This window comes from Engystomops pustulosus, chromosome 6 (assembly GCF_040894005.1).
Source record: "Engystomops pustulosus chromosome 6, aEngPut4.maternal, whole genome shotgun sequence".
NCBI lineage: Eukaryota > Metazoa > Chordata > Amphibia > Anura > Leptodactylidae > Engystomops > Engystomops pustulosus.
In genome coordinates this window covers 95153636-95175114 of record NC_092416.1, presented here as the reverse complement: position 1 = coordinate 95175114, position 21479 = coordinate 95153636, and the positions used below count along the sequence as shown (strand labels likewise).

The window sequence follows — 21479 nt, the reverse complement described above, 5'->3', positions numbered from 1 at the left end:
ATTTGAAAATGGGTTGGTTATATAGGGGGTTTTGATGCTAAATATGTAAAATTTCATTCCAAACTGTATTTATCCCCAAAATAGTCAATTCTGAAAATCCGGAAAAGCGATATTCTATTTGCAAGCCGCGTGACATCAAAATAAATTATCCAGACATTTCAGAAATTATGAAAATGTAAAGTAGACAAATGGGAAATGTTATTCAGCAACTTACTTAGGTGGTAAATCGATCTGCCTGAAAACGCAATGATTTTGAATTTCGAAAATGGCAAATTTTTCCAAAAATTTATCATATTTTCTTTTTTTTTGTAAATAAACGCAAAACTTATCTGCCAAAATTTACCACTAAAATGAAGTACAACATGTGGGGAAAAAACAATCTCAGAATCGCTTTGATAAGTAACAGTGTTCAAAAGTTATAACCGTATAAAGAGACGCAAGTCAGAATCCAAAAAATCGGGCTGAGCCTTAAGCTACAAAATGGCTGCGTCCTTAAGGGGTTAATTATAACCCCCTAGTGATTTTTACAGAATAAAGATCATTTTTAACCCCTTACTATACAGATTTTCAAGTTTTATTGCTGTTTTGGCTCCTATCACTCAGCAGTGGTCAGTGTAAAATTCCAATTAGAATAGGTCAGCACTGCCTATTACAGTCAGAAACCAATAATTTTGCAACTAAAAAAGCTCCCCTAGGTACAAAGATGTGGTCAATAACAAGCTTTCAGTCATAGTGATTCTAAAAAGAAAAGTGCCACCAAATACCTTCCCCAGCCTTATGAGACAGAATAAGCTGAAGAGACAGAGTTTATCTAGTCTATGATTTTCAAGTGGGTGCCACCCAAGTGTTCACTAAAGAACTAATGTTTGTACAAAAAATTACATATCATGTTCACTCTCTAAGGGATGTGATTCAAGAAGTTATCGCTATATATAATTGAAATGTTATCGTTCTGCTTTTTTACCTTTGGCATTAGGCATTATGGTAGTAGAATTTTGTTACTAATTAGAGAACAATGGGTACAAAGAGAAATATGTTGTATCATCAAATATATGGGATTAATACTGTCTGGAAGTGGTTCCAGGGCAGAAATAGTTTATCAGGCCATCATCTCCTTAAAGTCCTCCTGAGTTAATAACTATGTTTAAAGTAAGTCTTTCATCTGCTCTGGTTGCATGTAGGGCACCTAGATTGGAGGTGGGGCCTTGCAAGGATTTAAAGATATTAGCCTGCTTCCTAATGCCATTTGCAGACCAGGTTGCTGGAACAAGAGCGGAATGGAATAACAACAGAAGAGGATTTATCATAACATAGGGAGGTGACATTAGAAATGCAGCCAATCAGATTTTAAAATCCTTTGAATGTCATTTGTCAACTAAGAAGGACGACTGAAGCATAGGAAGACAGAGAGGCAGTGAAAAGGGACTACATTTCAACTTCCTTCCAATTGATATATTTCTCAGAAAAAATGAAGCTTTTTTCACTTTTTGTGCTATTGTATACTTTCCTGGATACCATTTGCTTGGGGGAATATTCTCTTCCAAAATTTGTTTGCACCCCAATGCCTTTAGATATGGACTGCCAGCCAAACATGCAGCGTCATAGTGCAGGTGGTGGAGGGCACTGGTTAGGCATGCAAGAAGAAGCAAAAGAAACCATTTTACATCTCCGTGAGACTGTTGTTCACCAGAAGGAAACAATCCTAGACCAAAGGGAGACCATCAGAGAGCTAACTGTGAAACTTAGCCGTTGTGAAGGCTACCCTCATAATAGGGGACATGAAGAAGGTTATGGTCATTCTCCAGAGCATGGAAAAGAAAGAGAACATGGGCATGAGGAAGCTTTTGGACATGAGAGTGCACATGGACATGAGAGTGCACACGGCCATGAAAGTGCACACGGTCATGAAAGTGCACACGGACATGAAAGTGCACATGGACATGAAAGTGCACATGGCCATGAAAGTGCACATGGCCATGAAAGTGGACATGGGCATGAAAGAGAACATGGTCATAAAAGGGAACATGGTTACGAGTGGGAAGAGGGGCATGAAAGAGAACATGGTCATGAATGGGAACATGGCCATGAGAGAGAACAAGGACATAAAAGAGAACATGGACATGAATGGGAAGAGAGGCATGAAAGAGAACATGGCCATGACAGAGAGTATCCTCATGGTTATGACGACATACATGGACATGCAAGAGATCATGAATACCATCATCTAACCCACCGGGAATACCGGGAACAGCCAGCACATGACTCACATTATCGCAAACCAAGTACACCACCAAACACAATGGAAGACCACCCTGAAGTGACTTCACCTACTGCTCCTCAAATGGAAAGAATGTTGGAATCACTGAAGGACAGACTGGAACATTTACAGGTATCCGTATTTAGAGTTTGAGATATATATATATATATATATATATATATGTATATTTAAAAAAAATTATTTATTTTTTTAAAATCTTAGATTTTTCATATATATATATATATATATATATATATATATATATATATGTATATTTAAAAAAAATTATTTATTTTTTTAAAATCTTAGATTTTTCAATTTCTAAAACTGTATATTGTATGATTTGAAGGATAGGTAACCAGAGTTTCACCATGTAAACTCTCCAGTCAGCCGACAAACCAGCAAATGTGATGAACAAGAAGTATTGGAGCAGGCATAAAAATGTTTGAAGGATATCTCCCTGTGTAAAGTAGAGAATTTACACAGCCAACATCCTTGTATGTACAGTCCCATGTATTATCTTTCCTACCCCACGCATGAACAATAGCCTATGTGAGGGACTATAAAAATTCCTTAGTTATTCATTAACATGCTGTATATTTGTTTAGGGGGATGGCATTTTTATAGTATTGGAAAAGCACTGTAAAAAAGACATGTTACAAATGTTATAGAGAAAAAATGCTACTTTAAATGGTTTAAATTTGTTCTGTGACAAATATTGTGTGTAAGGAGCCATAGTACAGGTATTATAGGATTATAAGATAATTATTATGGCAGTTATATCTGGATTTTATTTCAAACCACAACAAAAAAATACCACTTTTATGATGGGAAGAGTCATAATGCCTAAAATATATGTAAATAACACATTCAGCATCAAAGTCAGGATAATTTGAAAGGAAAGATAATTAATGACTTTCACTGCAAAATAGATTCTAGCTGTGAGGAATATATAATATGCCGGATGGGTGTCTACCTTCTTTACACTGGATGCACCTCTGGTTTTTAAACTATCCTAAATCTGATTTGTTCTTTCCAAACATAAAGAACCAAAAGGAAGTATTGTTTATGAGCTCAGGATAACTTGGGTCCCTGGCATGTAACTATTTATCTCAGCTCATACTCAGACATATGAAGATATGAAGCGCTGAAGATTTGTTCCAGGCATCTGGACCGGGGTGCTTTGTAGCATGTTCTTGGATTTCTGAAAATGCTGTTCTGATAACAGTTGCATATATTTCTACCCACAAAACTGCAATGAGTAAACACTAACACTTCTCAACCTTTACAGCTCAGATCAGATTTTTATGTATGAAATAGACATAAATCATATTTCATCTGTTGTGCTCTAAGAGCAATAGGCCTCTTAGATGTAACTGCAAAAGGAGTGCAGCCTATACAGTGGTTTATAGACAGCACACCTATTAACATACTCTGTAACTGTCAGGGGTGAAGAAAAATCTGAAATTTAAATGTTTGTAGGATAGCCTGTTGCAGCCCGTAGAAAATAGACAATGAGAATGTTTCTATCCTTTTGTACCACATGTCCATGTAGCCAGGTACAATGCCCTCTCGCCTACCATCTGGCCATTATGTGGAGACAAACAGGTATTGATTTGATATTAACTGCAAACCGACCTAGAAAAACTGTTATTTAAGAAGGGACTTCTCCTCTCAATTTCCACCACTCCTGACGTTCAGCTATATCCCTTCAAGTTACCCCGCTGTATACCGCAAGATATCCCTAATGTTAGATTGAAACCCACAGCTAAACTCTAATGTGGACCTTTTGAGGCCATATTCTTAAATGCCTCACACCATATTTATTGATGGGTTAAAACAGTTTTAGTACAACAAAATTAGACAGGGGAGGAGTACAACTACATATTTCCCAAACTTTCAGAGCAGACAGAGCAGTACACCGCAATGGCTGAGACAACAGAATACAAGAAGTCGAGGGTTGATGTAGGGAAACAGCAACAAGATAATAAAAAAGAGAGGGGGCCACAATATAAGGGGGAACACTGCAGAGTTTAATGTGAGGATTTGCTAAAGACACATTATATGAAGGCCATATTGTTACAAAAAGGGAGAGCATTATAAGTTGGGGGATGGTATAAATGAAAAGGGGAATATTATATATATATGAGACCAAAGGAGAAGAAAGTATTATGAGTGGGGAGACTAAAGAAAAGTGGACATCACTAGGGTATTAAAGAAAGTGGGGTATTTTAATGGGGACTAAGATGAAGGAGGGGATTATAGCAGTGAAGGTAATTTAAATTAATGTCTACAATCAAATGCCATATATATATATATATATATATATATATATATATATATATATATATATATATATGGCACAGTGTAGATTTTTGCCTTTTCTGCCTTTGTGGCCCAAATCAACGAATGATAGAGCAGGTTATTAGCTAAGATGACACATTAAAAAATTAGCAGTTGGAAGCAGGTCATTGAAACATCTAGGTATATAGATTACAAGAGATGCATCTTATATTTACAATACAAACTGCTTAAATCCTATGATCTCCAACTGATCTCTTGGATTGGGACTGAAAACTTGAAGATTTATATACTCCCCAAGTTACTGTAGACCATGCAGATGATGTCTATTGCCAATCTGCCCTCATTGTTCAGCAAATAAAAAGCCTAACATCCAGCTCTCTTTGGAAACAGAAAAGATCTAGATTAGCTCATACCCTTCTGGTCGGAAAGAAGACGATGAGAGGACCAGATCATTCAGATTATTATAAGGCTATTAAGCTCAACCGAAGACTCTCCCTTGTTAATCCCCAGAAAAATCATGTGATAGTTGCCTTGGAGGCAGTTGTGTATGGGCCACATTTTTCTTAGGATTTTTGATTCACCCCAGATCGTCTAATAAGGGGAGCCCAGGAGATCTGGAGGACATGGCCTCTTTATCCCCACTTTTACCATTCAAGGTTCTTCTTTTCTTCATCTTGTATCTCAGTTCTTTTGGGATGCCCTGGGTGATACTTCAACCTCAAATAACTTGGTGGACAGAGTATCTGCTCAAGAAGTCTTCGCTAAACACGCCATACAAAGCTTTCTCTGACTCCCCTTTATTTAAGCACTTTTAACACATCTGCACTTCCTATCTGTAATGATGATGACCTCTAGAGAACACGCTGTTTTTAAGAAACTTATTGATCCAGCATTAGACTTCCCAAGAAATATTTTCACCCTTTATCAGTCTTTTATCGTATCTTCATCACAAGAAAAAGCAAGAAGTGAAAACATCCTTCACACTTACATAGGTTTTATTACCTCTGTATGTCACCAAGAAAATGACTACAAACTGCTAACCTGATGGTATAAAACCCCAGAGTTCTTGCATGCTCACAATGTGACTGATGCAGATCTTAAATGTAGATATCCGGCATGGTGGGCATGCCATGTAATCTCCACTTAGAGAAGATTGCTAAAAATATTATGTATCCTCTTCTCCACTTTTTTAACACCAGATATGGTTATCTTGGCTATATTTAAAACTTCCTGCAGACCATCCAAATTCAACTTAGTACAACTTTTTGCAACTGCAAAAGACCTCATACCCCAATTATGGAGATCCTCTGAATAAAATTGTTTCACTCACATTGTGTGGCCAAAGTCAATGACATCTTTAGACTCAAGGAACTGCTCAGTAAAATTTGCGCACAACATGGTTTGGCAGCCCTGGCTTCAACACAGATCCTGTCTGGAGGATTCCAACCCATTAGGAAACTAAACATATTGCTTATCCCCAAAACCAAAGCTTTTTTGTAGCTTCCCTGTAATGCAGGTTCTGGGAACTAACAGGTGACAGTGGGCCCTAATGCTAAGCAAACTTTCCAGCTTTCCCTTCATACTGTCCGGCCCTCCTTAACTAGAGGGTAGACTACTAGAAAAGTTTTCCTCTGTATGCCAAAATGCAACATGAAACAAGGCAGATAACCCAACACAGAAGAATGGCAAAACAAGCCAGGTCACAACAGAGCTAGTAAAGCAGTACCAAAAATCATGTTTGAAATGGCAGTATATAACAAACAGATTCTCTCACAATGTAAGGAGCAGGTCAAGGTAAACTATAACTGGTAGTGAAGAGAATGTGAACAGAAGACTTATGGGAAACCATAAGTTTTAAACTGAGTTTTGAACAAAATCAGCTTCTCCTAAGAGTTCATTCACATGGGCATATGGGGGACATATATATGGCCACAAGCTTGCGGCTCTACATACGTCCCCCATAGACAGCATTAGGCGCATGGAACAATGCGGTGCCACACACGGGTTGAGGACGTATCTGACATAGATGTTACAATCCCTATCTGGTAAAATGTTTCTAATGCACTTTGGTATTTGTGAAAATTGCTCCAGTTTCTTCAATATAGAACCTTTTCACTGCTTGCATTAGCTATGATAAGTTTATTTGTTACTTTATTATTTGGAATAACATTTGTCATTGCTCTGTTACTGATTTATGTTCCAAGCTTTGTCTTTGCAATTGTACTACATAAAAGTAAAATAAAAATTTAAGAATTAAATAAATGTGTATAGCAGATATACTTGACTAACACCTACCAGCTTCGGTCTAACACGTATTATGGATTTTGGTATCATGCCCATCGAATGTGGACAACTTATATATACAGAAATCAGTCTACAGGTATGGTGATTAGAAGAAATTCAACCAAGAAATCAGAGCTAAACTTGGAAATAATGTTCCCTAAAATGATAGGTCCTATAAAAATCACCAGTCATACTGAATCATATGTACACTGTGAAGAATAGGTAATATATAAGAAAAGTATTCTCTCCTTTATCTCTTTACCAGAGAAACAGAAACTCCACCCTATTTTCAACATCTTTAAGAGATACCCTTCAAAAGAAGATCAGCATTTTGGAACATCAGCTCCATGAAAAAAGTAACACATCAGATCACAGTGAAAAGGACCATGAACATGACCCAACACATGAAGACCATGGAAGACACAAGCTGGACAGTTCACTTCATGGAAAAGAAAAGGGTAAGGTTTATGCAAAATAAAGCCATTTTATCCCAAGTTACATTAAAGGGGTATTCCAGGAATCAGCATAATTTATATACAAATGGGTCCTTAAAATATAAGCTTATATGTATTTAGTTGTTATTTAAATTTTTTCTCCGGTTAGCAGAAAAATGTTGTGGACATAGACTGTAATGAAGAATTAAAATGCTACCGACCCTTTACTCAGTCCATTTATTTCCTCTGCGCGGTACGTTGCAGAGCATACACAGGGCAGAAGATGGCCACTGGTCACATGTCCATATCACATGTCCTACACCTGCTTGGGAAGGTCATGTGATCACCACTATGTTTGGCTGTAGTAAATTGGTTGCAGTGCATCCAGTATGGCCAGTGTTGTGGTGATGGCAGTTACACATCATTACTATGGTAACAGAGCAAGAAAACATGTTAGATTATCACTGGGAGCAGAGCATAAGAGGTAGGAGGAGTTACTGAGAACTAAAGGATCTTGGGACTTGTAGTTTCCAGTGGCAGCCATCTTGGTGATAACTTTAGAGAGGCCATAAAATTTTGTGAATCATAACATCAAACTATTTAAGCTACATTTTGTGACTAATGACATTAAGTTTTGTTACATTCATTTATTTATAGCATTATGGGTTTTTGTATCAGACGTTTATATTCCCGGAATACCCCTTTAAGCACAAGGCACTCTAATTTAATATATTATTAAAGAAATGTTAAGGATCAATAGAGCAAAATTTTATCTAGCTGAATGTCTCAAAGGGAACCTGTCATCAGCATCACACATTTTATACCTAATGGCAGGTTCTCATAGACCACTATGCTGACATGAATGTTCTTATACACTTTTAAAAGGTGTTAAAAATATACCTGGATCCTCTCTGCTCTACTAGTTCTTACTCCTGCCTCACCCCTGAAAACATGAACTGGCAGACATTTGCTTGGAGCAAATGGGTCAGACACGGCTTTATAAGGGAAGGTAGAGGGAGGAAGGAGGAAGAGAATGATAAGGATTTCACCCTTGTTTAATGTTTTTGAAGAAAACAACACCAGCACCAGATTTTTTTAATTTGTTGTGGGTGTTTTTGATCATTTGTGGAGTTTTCCATAGACTGCAAGAAATTAAAAAACACAAATGCTTGAAAGATCACTTTTAAAGGCATTCTGAAACTGCTTCAAGAGTACAATGGGAGGATTTGTTAAGGCCGTTGTCTTGCACAACAGTCTTAAAATCCCCCTTGCTCCTGGTGGTGCACGGCAGCTGGATCTACTAAGACGCTCTGGAATTTTTACATGCCTTCTCTAGCAGTTTTTTGGCATAATAAGGCATAATAAATATCCCCAATGTTACTTTCAATTTGAATGTGCTGCTCATAGCTAGAGAAGATAAATTCACTTACAATGCAACTAGTTTTTCCAGGATGGGAAAAAGAAAAAAAATGCCTATTTTGCTAGCTTGTAAGGCAGCTCCTTAAACATCCAGCAGTCCTTTCGAGAAGCCTAATGAGATGATACAGGATTAAAGCCAAACCAGTTCTCTATTCAGGAACTAAAAAGTACCCAGCTGTAGACAGCACTTCTCAATATCCTTGTAGCTATTGTACTACCTTGTAGTTACTGATTTGGCTTTACTACCCCATCATGTCTTAAGGCTGCTTGATAGTCATCCTTGATTTTAATGGTGCTAACTTACAAGGTAGCAAAGAGGCAAAGTTTTCCTTATCCAATCCTGCAAACACAAGCATGCTTGGCCTTTAAGTCTCTACACACTTCCATTATCAATGCTGAAATGAGTCAGAATAAAGTTATAAATTTGCAATTTAAAAACAGTTTCCCATTGGTGATAAAAACAAAAAATATATACACAATCTGTATTTTTTCTGCTTAAAAAGCCATTAACAATTATAAAGTATTGCATAAATGAAAACAACAGATCACCTTGCAAAAAACAAGCTTGCACAGAATTGTTGGTAGAAAAAAAAAAGATGATTACGTTATTTGTACTGCATATTTTTTTTTAAAATTAACAAAACATTCTGTGTATGCCGACATGGCGGCATTGAAAAAAGCACATACAAAAAAAAGAGTATAAACAGGGCTATGTTGATTAAAAAAAATGAAAAGTTATGTCTTTTGAAATATAGAGATATGTCCCAAAATCTGCATCCTTCCATAGTCGCTTACTTTTCATAGAACACATTGCCTAAATCAATAGTACAAGTAACTACAAGAAAATTTGTAATATATCTTATTGGAGCAAAATTCAGTTCCCCCATTAACTTCAATATACTGAAGATTATCTTGTATTGCACTTGCATAAAAAATGCTGGTGACTGCACTATTTTCTAGGATCTTAACAACAGAAGATTCAACAGAACCTGAAGAACACTTGTTTGAACTAAGCCTTACTTTGGCTCTTTTACGTCTACCTCCTTCCTTCCTAAACTGCCTTTTACTCAGAAATATCTGTGAATTCCATCTTGCTCATTGGAGCAATGAATCACTAAAGTAAGGTCTCCATCCGCAGTAGAGTTTGAACTGCAAAAAAGGGGTATTCCCACAAAGACAAGATTCTAAAATGTACTCAGGAAAACAAAATAACACATTAGGGCAGATTTATCAAGCTGTCTGAAGGTCAGAATATTTCTAGTTGCCCATAGCAACCAATCACAGCTTTAATTTTACCAGTGCTCATGAATATTTCAAAGGGGAGGTGTGATTGGTTGCCATGGGCAACTAGAAATATTATGACTGAATATTTAGACAGCTTGATAAACCTGCCCCATTGTCTAATTCAATGTCATTAACATAAATACATAATTTTCACAGATTTAAGTCAAACCTGTCTTTATCAGTCTTGGTGTACTTAATTTTGGTTGCTCCTGGACACGACCTTGTATCTTCTGTTCTACTGTCTGATGCTACGCTGAGCTGCTCTCTGCCACAAGCCCCCACCCTTGCATTCCAGTTCCACTCAGACAGACACACACTCGCTTCCTGCCAGCAAACAAGGCAAACAACAGAAGTATCATTAGGAGAGTAAAGCTACAAACTACAGACAAACTACAGACAGATAAGGTCTTTATGCAGGGGAGGGGGGAGAGGCAAATCAAATCTGACAGTGAGTGTTTGTAGCTGAGAATGTCATGTACACTCACCGGCCACTTTATTAGGTACACCTGTCCAACTGCTCGTTAACACTTAATTTCTAATCAGCTAATCACATGGTGGCAACTCAGTGCATTTAGGCATGTAGACATGGTCAAGACAATCTCCTGCAGTTCAAACCGAGCATCAGTATGGGGAAGAAAGGTGATTTGAGTGCCTTTGAACGTGGCATGGTTGTTGGTGCCAGAAGGGCTGGTCTGAGTATTTCAGAAACTGCTGATCTACTGGGATTTTCACGCACAACCATCTATAGGGTTTACAGAGAATGGTCCAAAAAAGAAAAAACATCCTGTGAGCGGCAGTTCTATGGGCGGAAACAACCAAGGTAGGCAGAAGAGCATCTCTGAACGCACAGTATGTCGAACTTTGAGGCAGATGGGCTACAGCAGCAGAAGACCACACCGGGTGCCACTCCTTTCAGCTAAGAACAGGAAACTGAGGCTACAATTTGCACAAGCTAGTCAACATTGGACAGTAGAAGATTGGAAAAACGTTGCCTGGTCTGATGAGTCTCGATTTCTGCTGCGACATTCGGATGGTAGGGTCAGAATTTGGCGTCAACAACATGAAAGCATGGATCCATCCTGCCTTGTATCAATGATTCAGGCTGGTGGTAGTAGTGTCATGGTGTGGGAAATATTTTCTTGGCACTCTATGGGCCACTTGGTACCAATTGAGCATCGTTGCAACGCCACAGCCTACCTGAGTATTGTTGCTGACCATGTCCATCCCTTTATGACCACAATGTACCCAACATCTGATGGCTACTTTCAGCAGGATAATGCGCCATGTCATAAAGCTGGAATCATCTCAGACTGGTTTCTTGAACATGACAATGAGTTCACTGTACTCAAATGGCCTCCACAGTCACCAGATCTCAATCCAATAGAGCATCTTTGGGATGTGGTGGAACGGGAGATTCGCATCATGGATGTGCAGCCGACAAATCTGCGGCAACAGTGTGATGCCATCATGTCAATATGGACCAAAATCTCTGAGGAATTCTTCCAGTACCTTGTTGAATCTATGCCATGAAGAATTGAGGCAGTTCTGAAAGCAAAAAGGGGTCCAACTCGTTACTAGCATGGTGTACCTAATAAAGTGGCAGGTGAGTGTACATCTCATGTATCTCATAATCTTATCTCTGATCTGTCTCATCTCTCTTTTTCTGTGCCAGATACTAGTAGAATGAAGAAGTAGAAGCTAAATGAAAGTGTATATAAAACTGGACCCTGATAATTTAAGCACATTGTCAGCACACAGCATCTAAAAAGACTAGAGGGATTATAATGTGTCTGCTTAGAGAGTTCCCGCCCACACTCTGGAATCTTACACAACCAGCCTTGGAAGTGATAGGAGCCAAAACAGCAAAAAAATTGTAAAGTAAGGGGTTAAAAATCATCTGTATTATGTAAACATCAATAAGCGATTGAAATTTGAGATTTTCTTTAATGGGAAAACCCCTTAAAACAATTGCCGCAGCTGATGGTATAGTACACTTAGGACAGCTTTAATGCAACATGGTGTACTGTACCACTGTGGTGATTGCACAGGCTGAGAGAAAGAACTTCTACAATTGGACAGGAACCTTGCATATACTGCTGCAATGTCCTTAAATGTTGTTTACTACAATCATGGCCATTTAACACCTTAAGCCAGGGGTCCCCAAACTACGGCCCACTTATGCGGCCGCAGTTTTTATCCGGGCTCCATTACATCCAGTAGAATAAAAACTCTTTTTGTGACCGGAGCTCAAAAACAAAAACAAAAATGACGATCCATGCACGTTTCCTCCTTATTTGTGCACCAAACACAAGGGATCACTTTCAGGGATAAGTCACCATTCAGACCAGAAACCGTCAATATTTTCACTCCTGTTTTAGTCTCCTCCACTCACTGCATATAAGAGATATATCCAGATATAGTGTAGACAGTTTCAAACTTTTAAAACTTTTATTTCCAATTCTACTCACATATGTAGATAAAAAATGCGCATATCACAAGTAACTCCACGAGGACGCCAATCCTTGTCCAATCCATTACATCCAGCGCTTGTCGGACAGGGGCCGCCGTCTGTCCGGACAAGAAGCTCCTGCACTTCACTGTATAGTGCTCGATGCCACCAGAAACAGCCACTCAAGCACTATTACCACAGGTAGAGTGATGTGGCTGGAAGAAAACCCCGGCACACATAACTCTTTGAACCTGGATGCGCACCCCTTCCTGTCCGGCAGCAGCCAGAAGAAAGAAGACGCGGGAGCCACTGCCAGAGGTGAGTATAGGATTTTTTTTTTAAGTGCAATAAAAAGATTGTGGCAGCTGGGGACTCTAATACATGAAATAATTAATTATGGGGTCGGCATAGGAAATACTTAATGGTGGGGAGCAGCATAGGAAATAATTAATTGTGGGGAGCAGCATAGGAAATAATTAATGTGAGGAGCAGCATAGGAAATAATTAATGGTGGGGCAGCATAGGAAATAATTAATTATGAGGTCCAACATAGGAAATAATTAATGGTGGGGGTACCATAAAATAATTAATGGTGGAGGGGCAGCATATGAAATAATTAATGGTGGTGGGGCAGCATATGAAATAATGGTGGGGGCAGCATATGAAATAATTAAAGGTTGTGGGGCAGCATATGAAATAATTAATTGTGGGGGGGGGGGCAGCATATGAAATAATTAATGGTGGAGGGGCAGCATATGAAATAATTAATGGTGGTGGGGGAGCATATGAAATAATTAAAGATTGTGGGGCAGCATATGAAATCATTAATTGTGGGGGGGGCAGCATATGAAATAATTAAAGGTGGAGGGGCAGCATATGAAATAATTAATGTGGGGGGCAGCATATGAAATAATTAATGGTGGGGGCAGCATAGGAAATAATAAATGGTGGAGGGGCAGCATAGGAAATAATGGTGGGGGCAGCATATGAAATAATTAATGGCGGAGTGGTAGCATAGGAAATAATTAATAGTGGAGGAGTAGCATATAAAATATTTAATGTTGGAGTGGCAGCATGGGAAATAATTAATGGTGGGGGGAAGCATATGAAATAATTAATGGTGGAGGGGCAGCATATAAAATAGTTAATGGTGGGGGGCAGCATATGAAATAATGGTGGGGGCAGCATATGAAATACCTAATGGTGGCGGGCAATATATGAAATAATTAATGATGGAGTGGCAGCATATGAAATAAATAATGGTGGAGGGGCAGCAAAGGAAATAATTAATGGTGGAGGAGCAACATATGAAATAAATAATGCTGAGGGGCAGCATAGGAAATAATTAATGGTGGAGGGACAGCATAGGAAATAATTAATGGTGGAGGGGCATTATATGAAATAATTAATGGTGAGGACAGCATAGGAAATAGTTAATAGTGGGGGCGGCATAGGAAAAAATTGATGATGGGGGGGGCAGCATATGAAATAGTTAATGATGGAGGGGCAGCATATAAAATATTTAATGGTGGAGTGGCAGCATGGGAAATAATTAATGGTGGGGGTCAGCATATTAAATAATGGTGGGGACAGCATATGAAATAATTAATGGTGGGGGCAACATATGAAATAATTAATGGTGGAGGGCAGCATATGAAATAATTAATGGTGGAGTGGCAGCATATGAAATAATTAATGGTGGAGGGGCAGCATAGGAAATAATTAATGGTGGAGGGGCAGCATATGAAATAATTAATCATGGAGGAGCAGCATATAAAATAATTAATGATGGGGGCAGCATATGAAATAAATAATCCTGGAGCGGCAGCATATGAAATAATTAATGGTGCGGGGCAGCATATAAAATAATTAATGGTGGGGGCAGCATATGAAATAATTAATGGTGGAGGGGCAGCATATGAAATAATTAATGGTGAGGGGCAGCTTATGAAATAGTTAATCGTGGAGGGACAGCATATGAAATAATTAATGGTGGAGGTGCATAAAAGATGCAAAAACATATCTTTGAGAATAGTATTTCCATGATATAACAACAAAACAAATATATATATATACCGGTATATATATATATATATATATATATATATATATACACTCACTGGCCACTTTAATAGGTACACCTGTCCAACTGCTCGTTAACACTTAATTTCTAATCAGCCAATCACATGGCGGCAACTCAGTGCATTTAGGCATAAGACATGGTCAAGACAATCTCCTGCAGTTCAAACCGAGCATCAGTATGGGGAAGAAAGGTGATTTGAGTGCCTTTGAACGTGGCATGGTTGTTGGTGCCAGAAGGGCTGGTCTGAGTATTTCAGAAACTGCTGATCTACTGGGATTTTCACGCACGACCATCTCTAGGGTTTACAGAGAATGGTCCGGAAAAAAAAAACATCCTGTGAGCGGCAGTTCTGTGGGCGGAAATGCCTTGTTGATGCCAGAGGTCAGAGGAGAATGGGCAGACTGGTTCGAGCTGATAGAAAGGCAACAGTGACTCAAATTGCCACCCGTTACAACCAACGTAGGCAGAAGAGCATCTCTGAACGCACAGTACGTCGAACTTTGAGGAAGATGGGCTACAGCAGCAGAAGACCACACCGGGTGCCACTCCTTTCAGCTAAGAACAGGAAACTGAGGCTACAATTTGCACAAGCTCATCGAAATTGGACAGTAGAAGATTGGAAAAACGTTGCCTGGTCTGATGAGTCTCGATTTCTGCTGCGACATTCGGATGGTAGGGCCAGAATTTGGCGTCAACAACATGAAAGCATGGATCCATCCTGCCTTGTATCAACAGTTCAGGCTGGTGGTGGAGGTGTCATGGTGTGGGGAATATTTTCTTGGCACTCTTTGGGCCCCTTGGTTCCAATTGAGCATCGTTGCAACGCCACAGCCTACCTGAGTATTGTTGCTGACCATGTCCATCCCTTTATGACCACAATGTACCCAACATCTGATGGCTACTTTCAGCAGGATAATGTCATAAAGCTGGAATCATCTCAGACTGGTTTCTTGAACATGACAATGAGTTCACTGTACTCAAATGGCCTCCACAGTCACCAGATCTCAATCCAATAGAGCATCTTTGGGATGTGGTGGAACGGGAGATTCGCATCATGGATGTGCAGCCGACAAATCTGCGGCAACTGTGTGATGCCATCATGTCAATATGGACCAAAATCTCTGAGGAATGCTTCCAGCACCTTGTTGAATCTATGCCACGAAGAATTGAGGCAGTTCTGAAGGCAAAAGGGGGTCCAACCCGTTACTAGCATGGTGTACCTAATAAAGTGGCCGGTGAGTGTATATATGTATATATATATATATATATATATATATATATATATTTATAAATTACGTATCCTCCTAATGGTTGCCGTATCCTGAAGGCTAAAACTGTGTACTGTTTTGTACTTTAGAAGCTCACTTTACCTGTTTTTTTTTTCAGTAAAGTAGGTCATAATGCAATGTTTTATTAGTAATTGTAACACTTCTGTTGTGGTTAATCATTAAATATGTTTTTATGTTTAAAGTGCGAATAGCAAATTCACTCTTTCTTATTTCATATCTCATTCCAATAGGACATAAAACAGACAAGAAATCTAATGATTTCAGAGTCAGTTTCCCTCTCAGAACAAGTTATATGTATGCCAAGGTCAAAAGAACACTTCATCACGAGATCTTTGCATTCACCATCTGCTTGTGGTTGAAGTCCAATTCATCTCCTGGTGTGGGCACACCTTTTTCATATTCTGTTCCAGGACAGGCCAATGAAGTGGTGCTGATTGAGTGGGGAAATAACCCAATGGAACTGCTTATAAATGATAAGGTAATAACTGGTTGCATCTACTATATTTTTGAAGAAATTATAATTTGAAGAAATTACAGTTTTTTCTATTATGGATTGGTGTCTACAAAAAGTTACGAATACGTTTCAATCTTAAAATTACTATTTTTAACTCACAGGATTCATAGGAAAAAGGAAACATAAAATCGATATTTATTTTCATACTTTTTGTGTGATTTTTAATAATCTATGAACAAAACTAGAAATATCATTTTTAGGAAGTGAAATCTCTTGCTCCAAAGATGTTTTAACATTTACTTAGTGCTCATTGGATGCTGGAATTTGCAGAGTTATTTTAACTTTGACTCTCACTGGGGCTTTTTGAAGTTTTCTGCCTTTAATTTATCTGTGGTTTCCTGTATGCAGTTCTTAAATGAGGATATGCAGTACATAGCAACCCTGCCATATTCACTCGTTATGATACCAAGGAGCATACTAAAGTAAAAAAAAATATTTGTAAAAGCCCAATTGTGTAATGATACCTTTACTGTGTAAATGATAAAAAGTCACAGTTTCTCAAATTACTGGGTGCTTAATTTGTGTACTTTATATGTGCAGGCTGCAACTTTACCATTAGCCATTCATGATGCTAAATGGCACCATATATGCGTCACATGGTCTTCCAGGGATGGATTATGGGAGTCATATCTGGATGGTGTAAGACGTGGAAATGGTGAAAACTTAGCACCTTGGCACCCAATAAAACCTGGTGGAATATTTGTTTTGGGGCAAGAACAGGTAAAAAGATTTTTGAAATTATATTAACATATAGAATCTATAAAACAATCAGTTTTCCAATAGACTCTTTAAAAGCTTGGTTTTATTTTTTTCATCTGATAAATAAGTATTCACTGAACTAAGAAAATATATGGCCCTCCTTTCACTTACTGTTTATACAATGTAAGGAATACCTTGCAGTATTCACATACTTGACCTCACTACATAAAGTTTTACGTTATTACATACATTACATATAATAAGGACCATATTTAGTGTTGATGCTGCCCTATGCACTCTCATTGCTTACGCACCCTATTGGTACCATCAAGCTAACACTTATACCCATAACCCCAGGCACTTTACTAGAAGAGAGCAGCTCTGTACCCTGGAGTTGCGCCACATTTAGTGTTACTACTACTCTAGTATGAAACATTAACTTCCGATTGCTATTAAATATATGAAACACGTGAAGTCATGTATTAATGGCTGCCTGAAGAACCAGGTGTGTTTGTGGAAAATCAGAATAGTGTGTGGAGCAAGTGCCTTGCGGATGAGCCCGGTGTCTGTTCCTGACAACACTCAACATGCCACCGATAGGAGAAACAAATATTATTTGGCTCAGCATCCCCCTATAACCCCCACCTGCAGTCCGCCCAAGGCATCGTGCCCCAGGTGTCGAGTGGCAAGTATGGCCATGCATCTAATGTGTCCATTTTACAGCCCCCATGTTGTTGCAGGTACTAAATATTAAACACCTACTGATCACACATGATATAGTTGTTGGATTTGCTAAAATTTACCTTATACCTTATTGTATTTTATGTATACACATTTCATGTATACACATATGCACATTTATGCAGTGTACTTAACATTTGATGTATTGTGTTTTGAATAATTAGGACACATTGGGAGGAAGATTTGATGCCACACAAGCTTTTGTGGGAGAAATTTCTGACTTTAACATGTGGAGCCATATCTTAACTCCTAGTGAGATTTACAAGCTGGCAACCTGTGCTGCTCACTCAACTGGTGATGTCATAGAATGGACAGAGTCATCCATGGAGCTTCATGGTGGTGTTACCAAACTCCCTTTCAACTCTTGTCATTGACATGAGGAGCCCCTTCACACTCAGCATGCTCTGAAATGGAACCCAGGCATGGAATGGGTTCCCAATACCCCAATGACTAATGATTCAAATGGAGTAGAAATTATTGTGTACAATTTTCCCCATGCATTGTTGATGTCATTTTCTTTAATACTGCTTTTTGATCATATGTTGTTGCTTTCTTTATAATAGTGTGTGAAACTTTGTAGATGTCCTGTGGTTTGCATCAGCTACACTACACTCAAAATAAACCTCAGGGTACTCAGAAGTTATGCAGATAATAGTTCATCTTGTAGCCTCCAGAATATCCTGTGGTGGGTGCTGAAGTGACACCTATCTGGAATGGGCATAAAGATGTTTTATTAGATTGAATTAAGGTGGCAGCACACCTTTTATAGCTGTTAACAGGTGCTTGTTAGGCCCCTTTCACATAAGCATTCTCCACACGTCTTCTGCTTGTGTTTCTGATGTGCACGACTTGCATTGGGCTTTCATCCATTGCATTCAGTGGGTTTTTGTCAGACAACAATTTATTTCACCTGTGTAAAACTTACAGGAGGCGTTCAATACAAAATCAAAAAAGCATTGCATTTTGAGATACATGCAAGTGCAATGCATTTTTCACTACCCATAGAAACCATACGACACACAGTAATCGGTCTGTTTTCACTCAAGTTGCATGCACGTGCAAACATTGTAAAAACTGATCCAAATTTTTTTCATCTTCTGACCAATTTCTGATGAAACTGTCATCAAACTCTGCAAGGCTTTTGTGAAAGGGGCCTTATTCTGTTTTAAGCCACTCTTCACTTACCTTGGTGCATGTTTTATATCTAATCATTGCCATATCCTTTAATTTATTTTGAGTTCAGATGAGAGAGGAGCAGACATATTTTTATTGAAAACTGCTACATTATTTCTTTATCATTAGAAATAGACCATGTATACACTAAATATACCAGCTACACATATACATATCAGATACATAGGCACCTCTCCTAAGCTTTAACCACATTCATCATACGAATCTTATTTAAATGAGCATTTGTTTCTCACAAGAATAAGCAAAACTTTATATGTTATTTTTATTGCTAATGCATTCTTTATCTTACCATTTTTATTTTGCATGGTTTGCACTTCTATTCATATTTAGTTATTTGTATGTTTAGTGTGGCTGCTGAATGCTTTCTATGTGTATATATTCTTTAAGCAGGTGTATTTTATGTGATGTTTCTTGAATCCTGCAGATCATTTCAGAGCATGATGTACATGAATATAAATACCAGTTCAACAACTGCTGGTGACCATCTTCCTGTTTATGCTGAATGTGGAGGATCATATCCATGTGTTGTATATTGTTAACACTGATTATACTGTTTTGTTAATGTGTGTGTATTTTATTATTTCTCTACCATAGCAACCTGTATCGCTGTGTATGTGTTTATATACTGAGAACTTCTTACTTGATGTCCATTGCAATGTGATAAAAGCATTGACAAAAATTGCCTGTTTTCATTCTGTCATCAGCAACCATTAGTATTTCATGGTGAAAATAGTAGACTGTGTTTTCATAATTGGATTAATTTCATATGTGATTATTATTGGATTGATTGATTATTGATTATAATGTATTTTCCATTATAATTTCACCCTTTCATAGGGAAATGGGAGTTTTTAAAGATCAGAGAGCTCTAGGAAATGTCTAATTAAAAAATCTATTTCAGTCCATCAGGAAAAAAAATGTTCACATTGGTGTAACATTCTTCTCCTCCTTCTAGAGTAGCATATGTCACCAAACATGGTTGTCCTTGTTTAATATTGTATTGTTACAAGCCATACATCTAAACATATTCCCAGGTTATAACTATGCAATTCCAAAAACATGATTGCCAGAAATAAACTTTTAAATAAAATGATTGCAATTGGAGAATTATAAATTTTGTAACTTGTCCCACTGGTCCTCAGATCCTGACACTATAGTGAAAAACATCCCACCATCAAAAAAAAGTTTATTTTTAATATTCATTACTGATCAAAAAAAGTTTCCTCACACAATTAACATTCTGTATTTTTGTCTTTTTGTTCTTGTATAGAAAATGTTCTCATTGTGGTTTCCTGATTTAATTAAGTTCCAGTAAGAGCAGACAATTAGACCACAATGTCAGTCTAACATTTTAAGGAAGTGCATATTTCAGAACATTCTTCTTAACATAGTGATCTAGTGATGTACATTCAAACCCTACATTAATGTAATGCCTTGCACAACTGTATTACTGCCTTATAAGACTTCTTCAAAAAATGGAGCATGCACAACATTGAGAGATATTCGTCACAAAGGTCAGATGTATTTCAGATGCTTTTACAGTAACTTTCCTGTAATATCATAGTATCTTAGTGAATAGAAAAACTGATTTTAGACATGGGGGTAATGACTTATTTAAGGTAAATAAGAATACATTGCCTTCAGCCACTACAATTATGAATAAAAACTTGTTCCTCCTCAGGTATGATCAGACTTGTAGTGGGCCCACAGCTCCTGTCCTACTCGACAGGTTCATAACAGGGGCCAACATATCCATGATGAAATGAGGCAAAGAGTACTAAAGCAAGCTACTACAAACATTGTTGACTATGTTTAAGGATTTGCAAATGAATGTCAGATAATTTTTTCCTTGTGGATTTACAGCGGTTGGATCCAAGAATGGATCATATGGTGGGTCATAGGCATTCCAGTAGGGCACTGGTTAGGCGAAGGATATCATTCAACTGTATGATTGAGAAAAAAATTGTCTCATTATATGTTTTTATATTGTAAACATGGTAAATCATAAAACAAAATCTTGATTGCCTCACCCGGACTAAAGTTATATGTCAATTACGCCTCATGATGAATGCCAGAAAAGGAACCAAAAAGCAACAAAGGAATGACCTTTTTTTCCCATTCTCCCCAACAAAAAAGGTAATACAAGTTTCTTAATATATCAAACATAGTGGAATAAATGCATGTTCTATAATATACAATTATTTAGTTAACAGTTTAGATAAAATGCTGGGCCCATAGGCTGTAGATATAGTCTGATCTTTGGTTAATGATATCTCATAGATTATGAATAATAAGTTATGCAACAAATTTCAGTGTATAAATACACCTTAAGGGAGTTTTAAGAAATATTAAAAAAGGTAGACATTGCTAGACATTGATAAAATAGGAAAAGCCAGTTTCAATTCCCAATCACTTGCAGTAATGCTGCACCGTTCCTCCCTGTCATTCTGTTTGGCTGCAGTGATGAGATTCATATAAACCCCACTGCACCGCAGAAGATGGTCAGTGAGTCCAGTGGTCATTTTCTGT

General features: G+C 37.9%; 1 protein-coding gene across 1 annotated transcript; it reads left to right on the top strand.

The window, feature by feature from the left end:
* The first annotated feature begins 1254 nt into the window (after positions 1-1254).
* LOC140064029 (neuronal pentraxin-2-like) lies at positions 1255-19629 on the top strand. The gene is made up of 5 exons (XM_072110431.1): positions 1255-2389; positions 7110-7302; positions 16033-16280; positions 16857-17036; positions 17921-19629. The coding sequence occupies exons 1-5, from the start codon at positions 1469-1471 to the stop codon at positions 18128-18130; spliced, it is 1752 nt and encodes a 583-aa protein (XP_071966532.1). The 5' UTR covers positions 1255-1468; the 3' UTR covers positions 18131-19629.
* Positions 19630-21479: the final 1850 nt, after the last annotated feature.

Excerpts from the sequence above, each read along its gene's own strand:
- LOC140064029 (XM_072110431.1), top strand. The coding sequence starts at position 1,469 with ATGAAGCTTTTTTCACTTTTTGTGCTATTGTATACTTTCCTGGATACC. Across the intron at positions 7,303-16,032 it reads ACTTCATGGAAAAGAAAAGG|GACATAAAACAGACAAGAAA; the intron begins GTAAGGTTTATG and ends TCATTCCAATAG. Across the intron at positions 16,281-16,856 it reads AACTGCTTATAAATGATAAG|GCTGCAACTTTACCATTAGC; the intron begins GTAATAACTGGT and ends TTATATGTGCAG.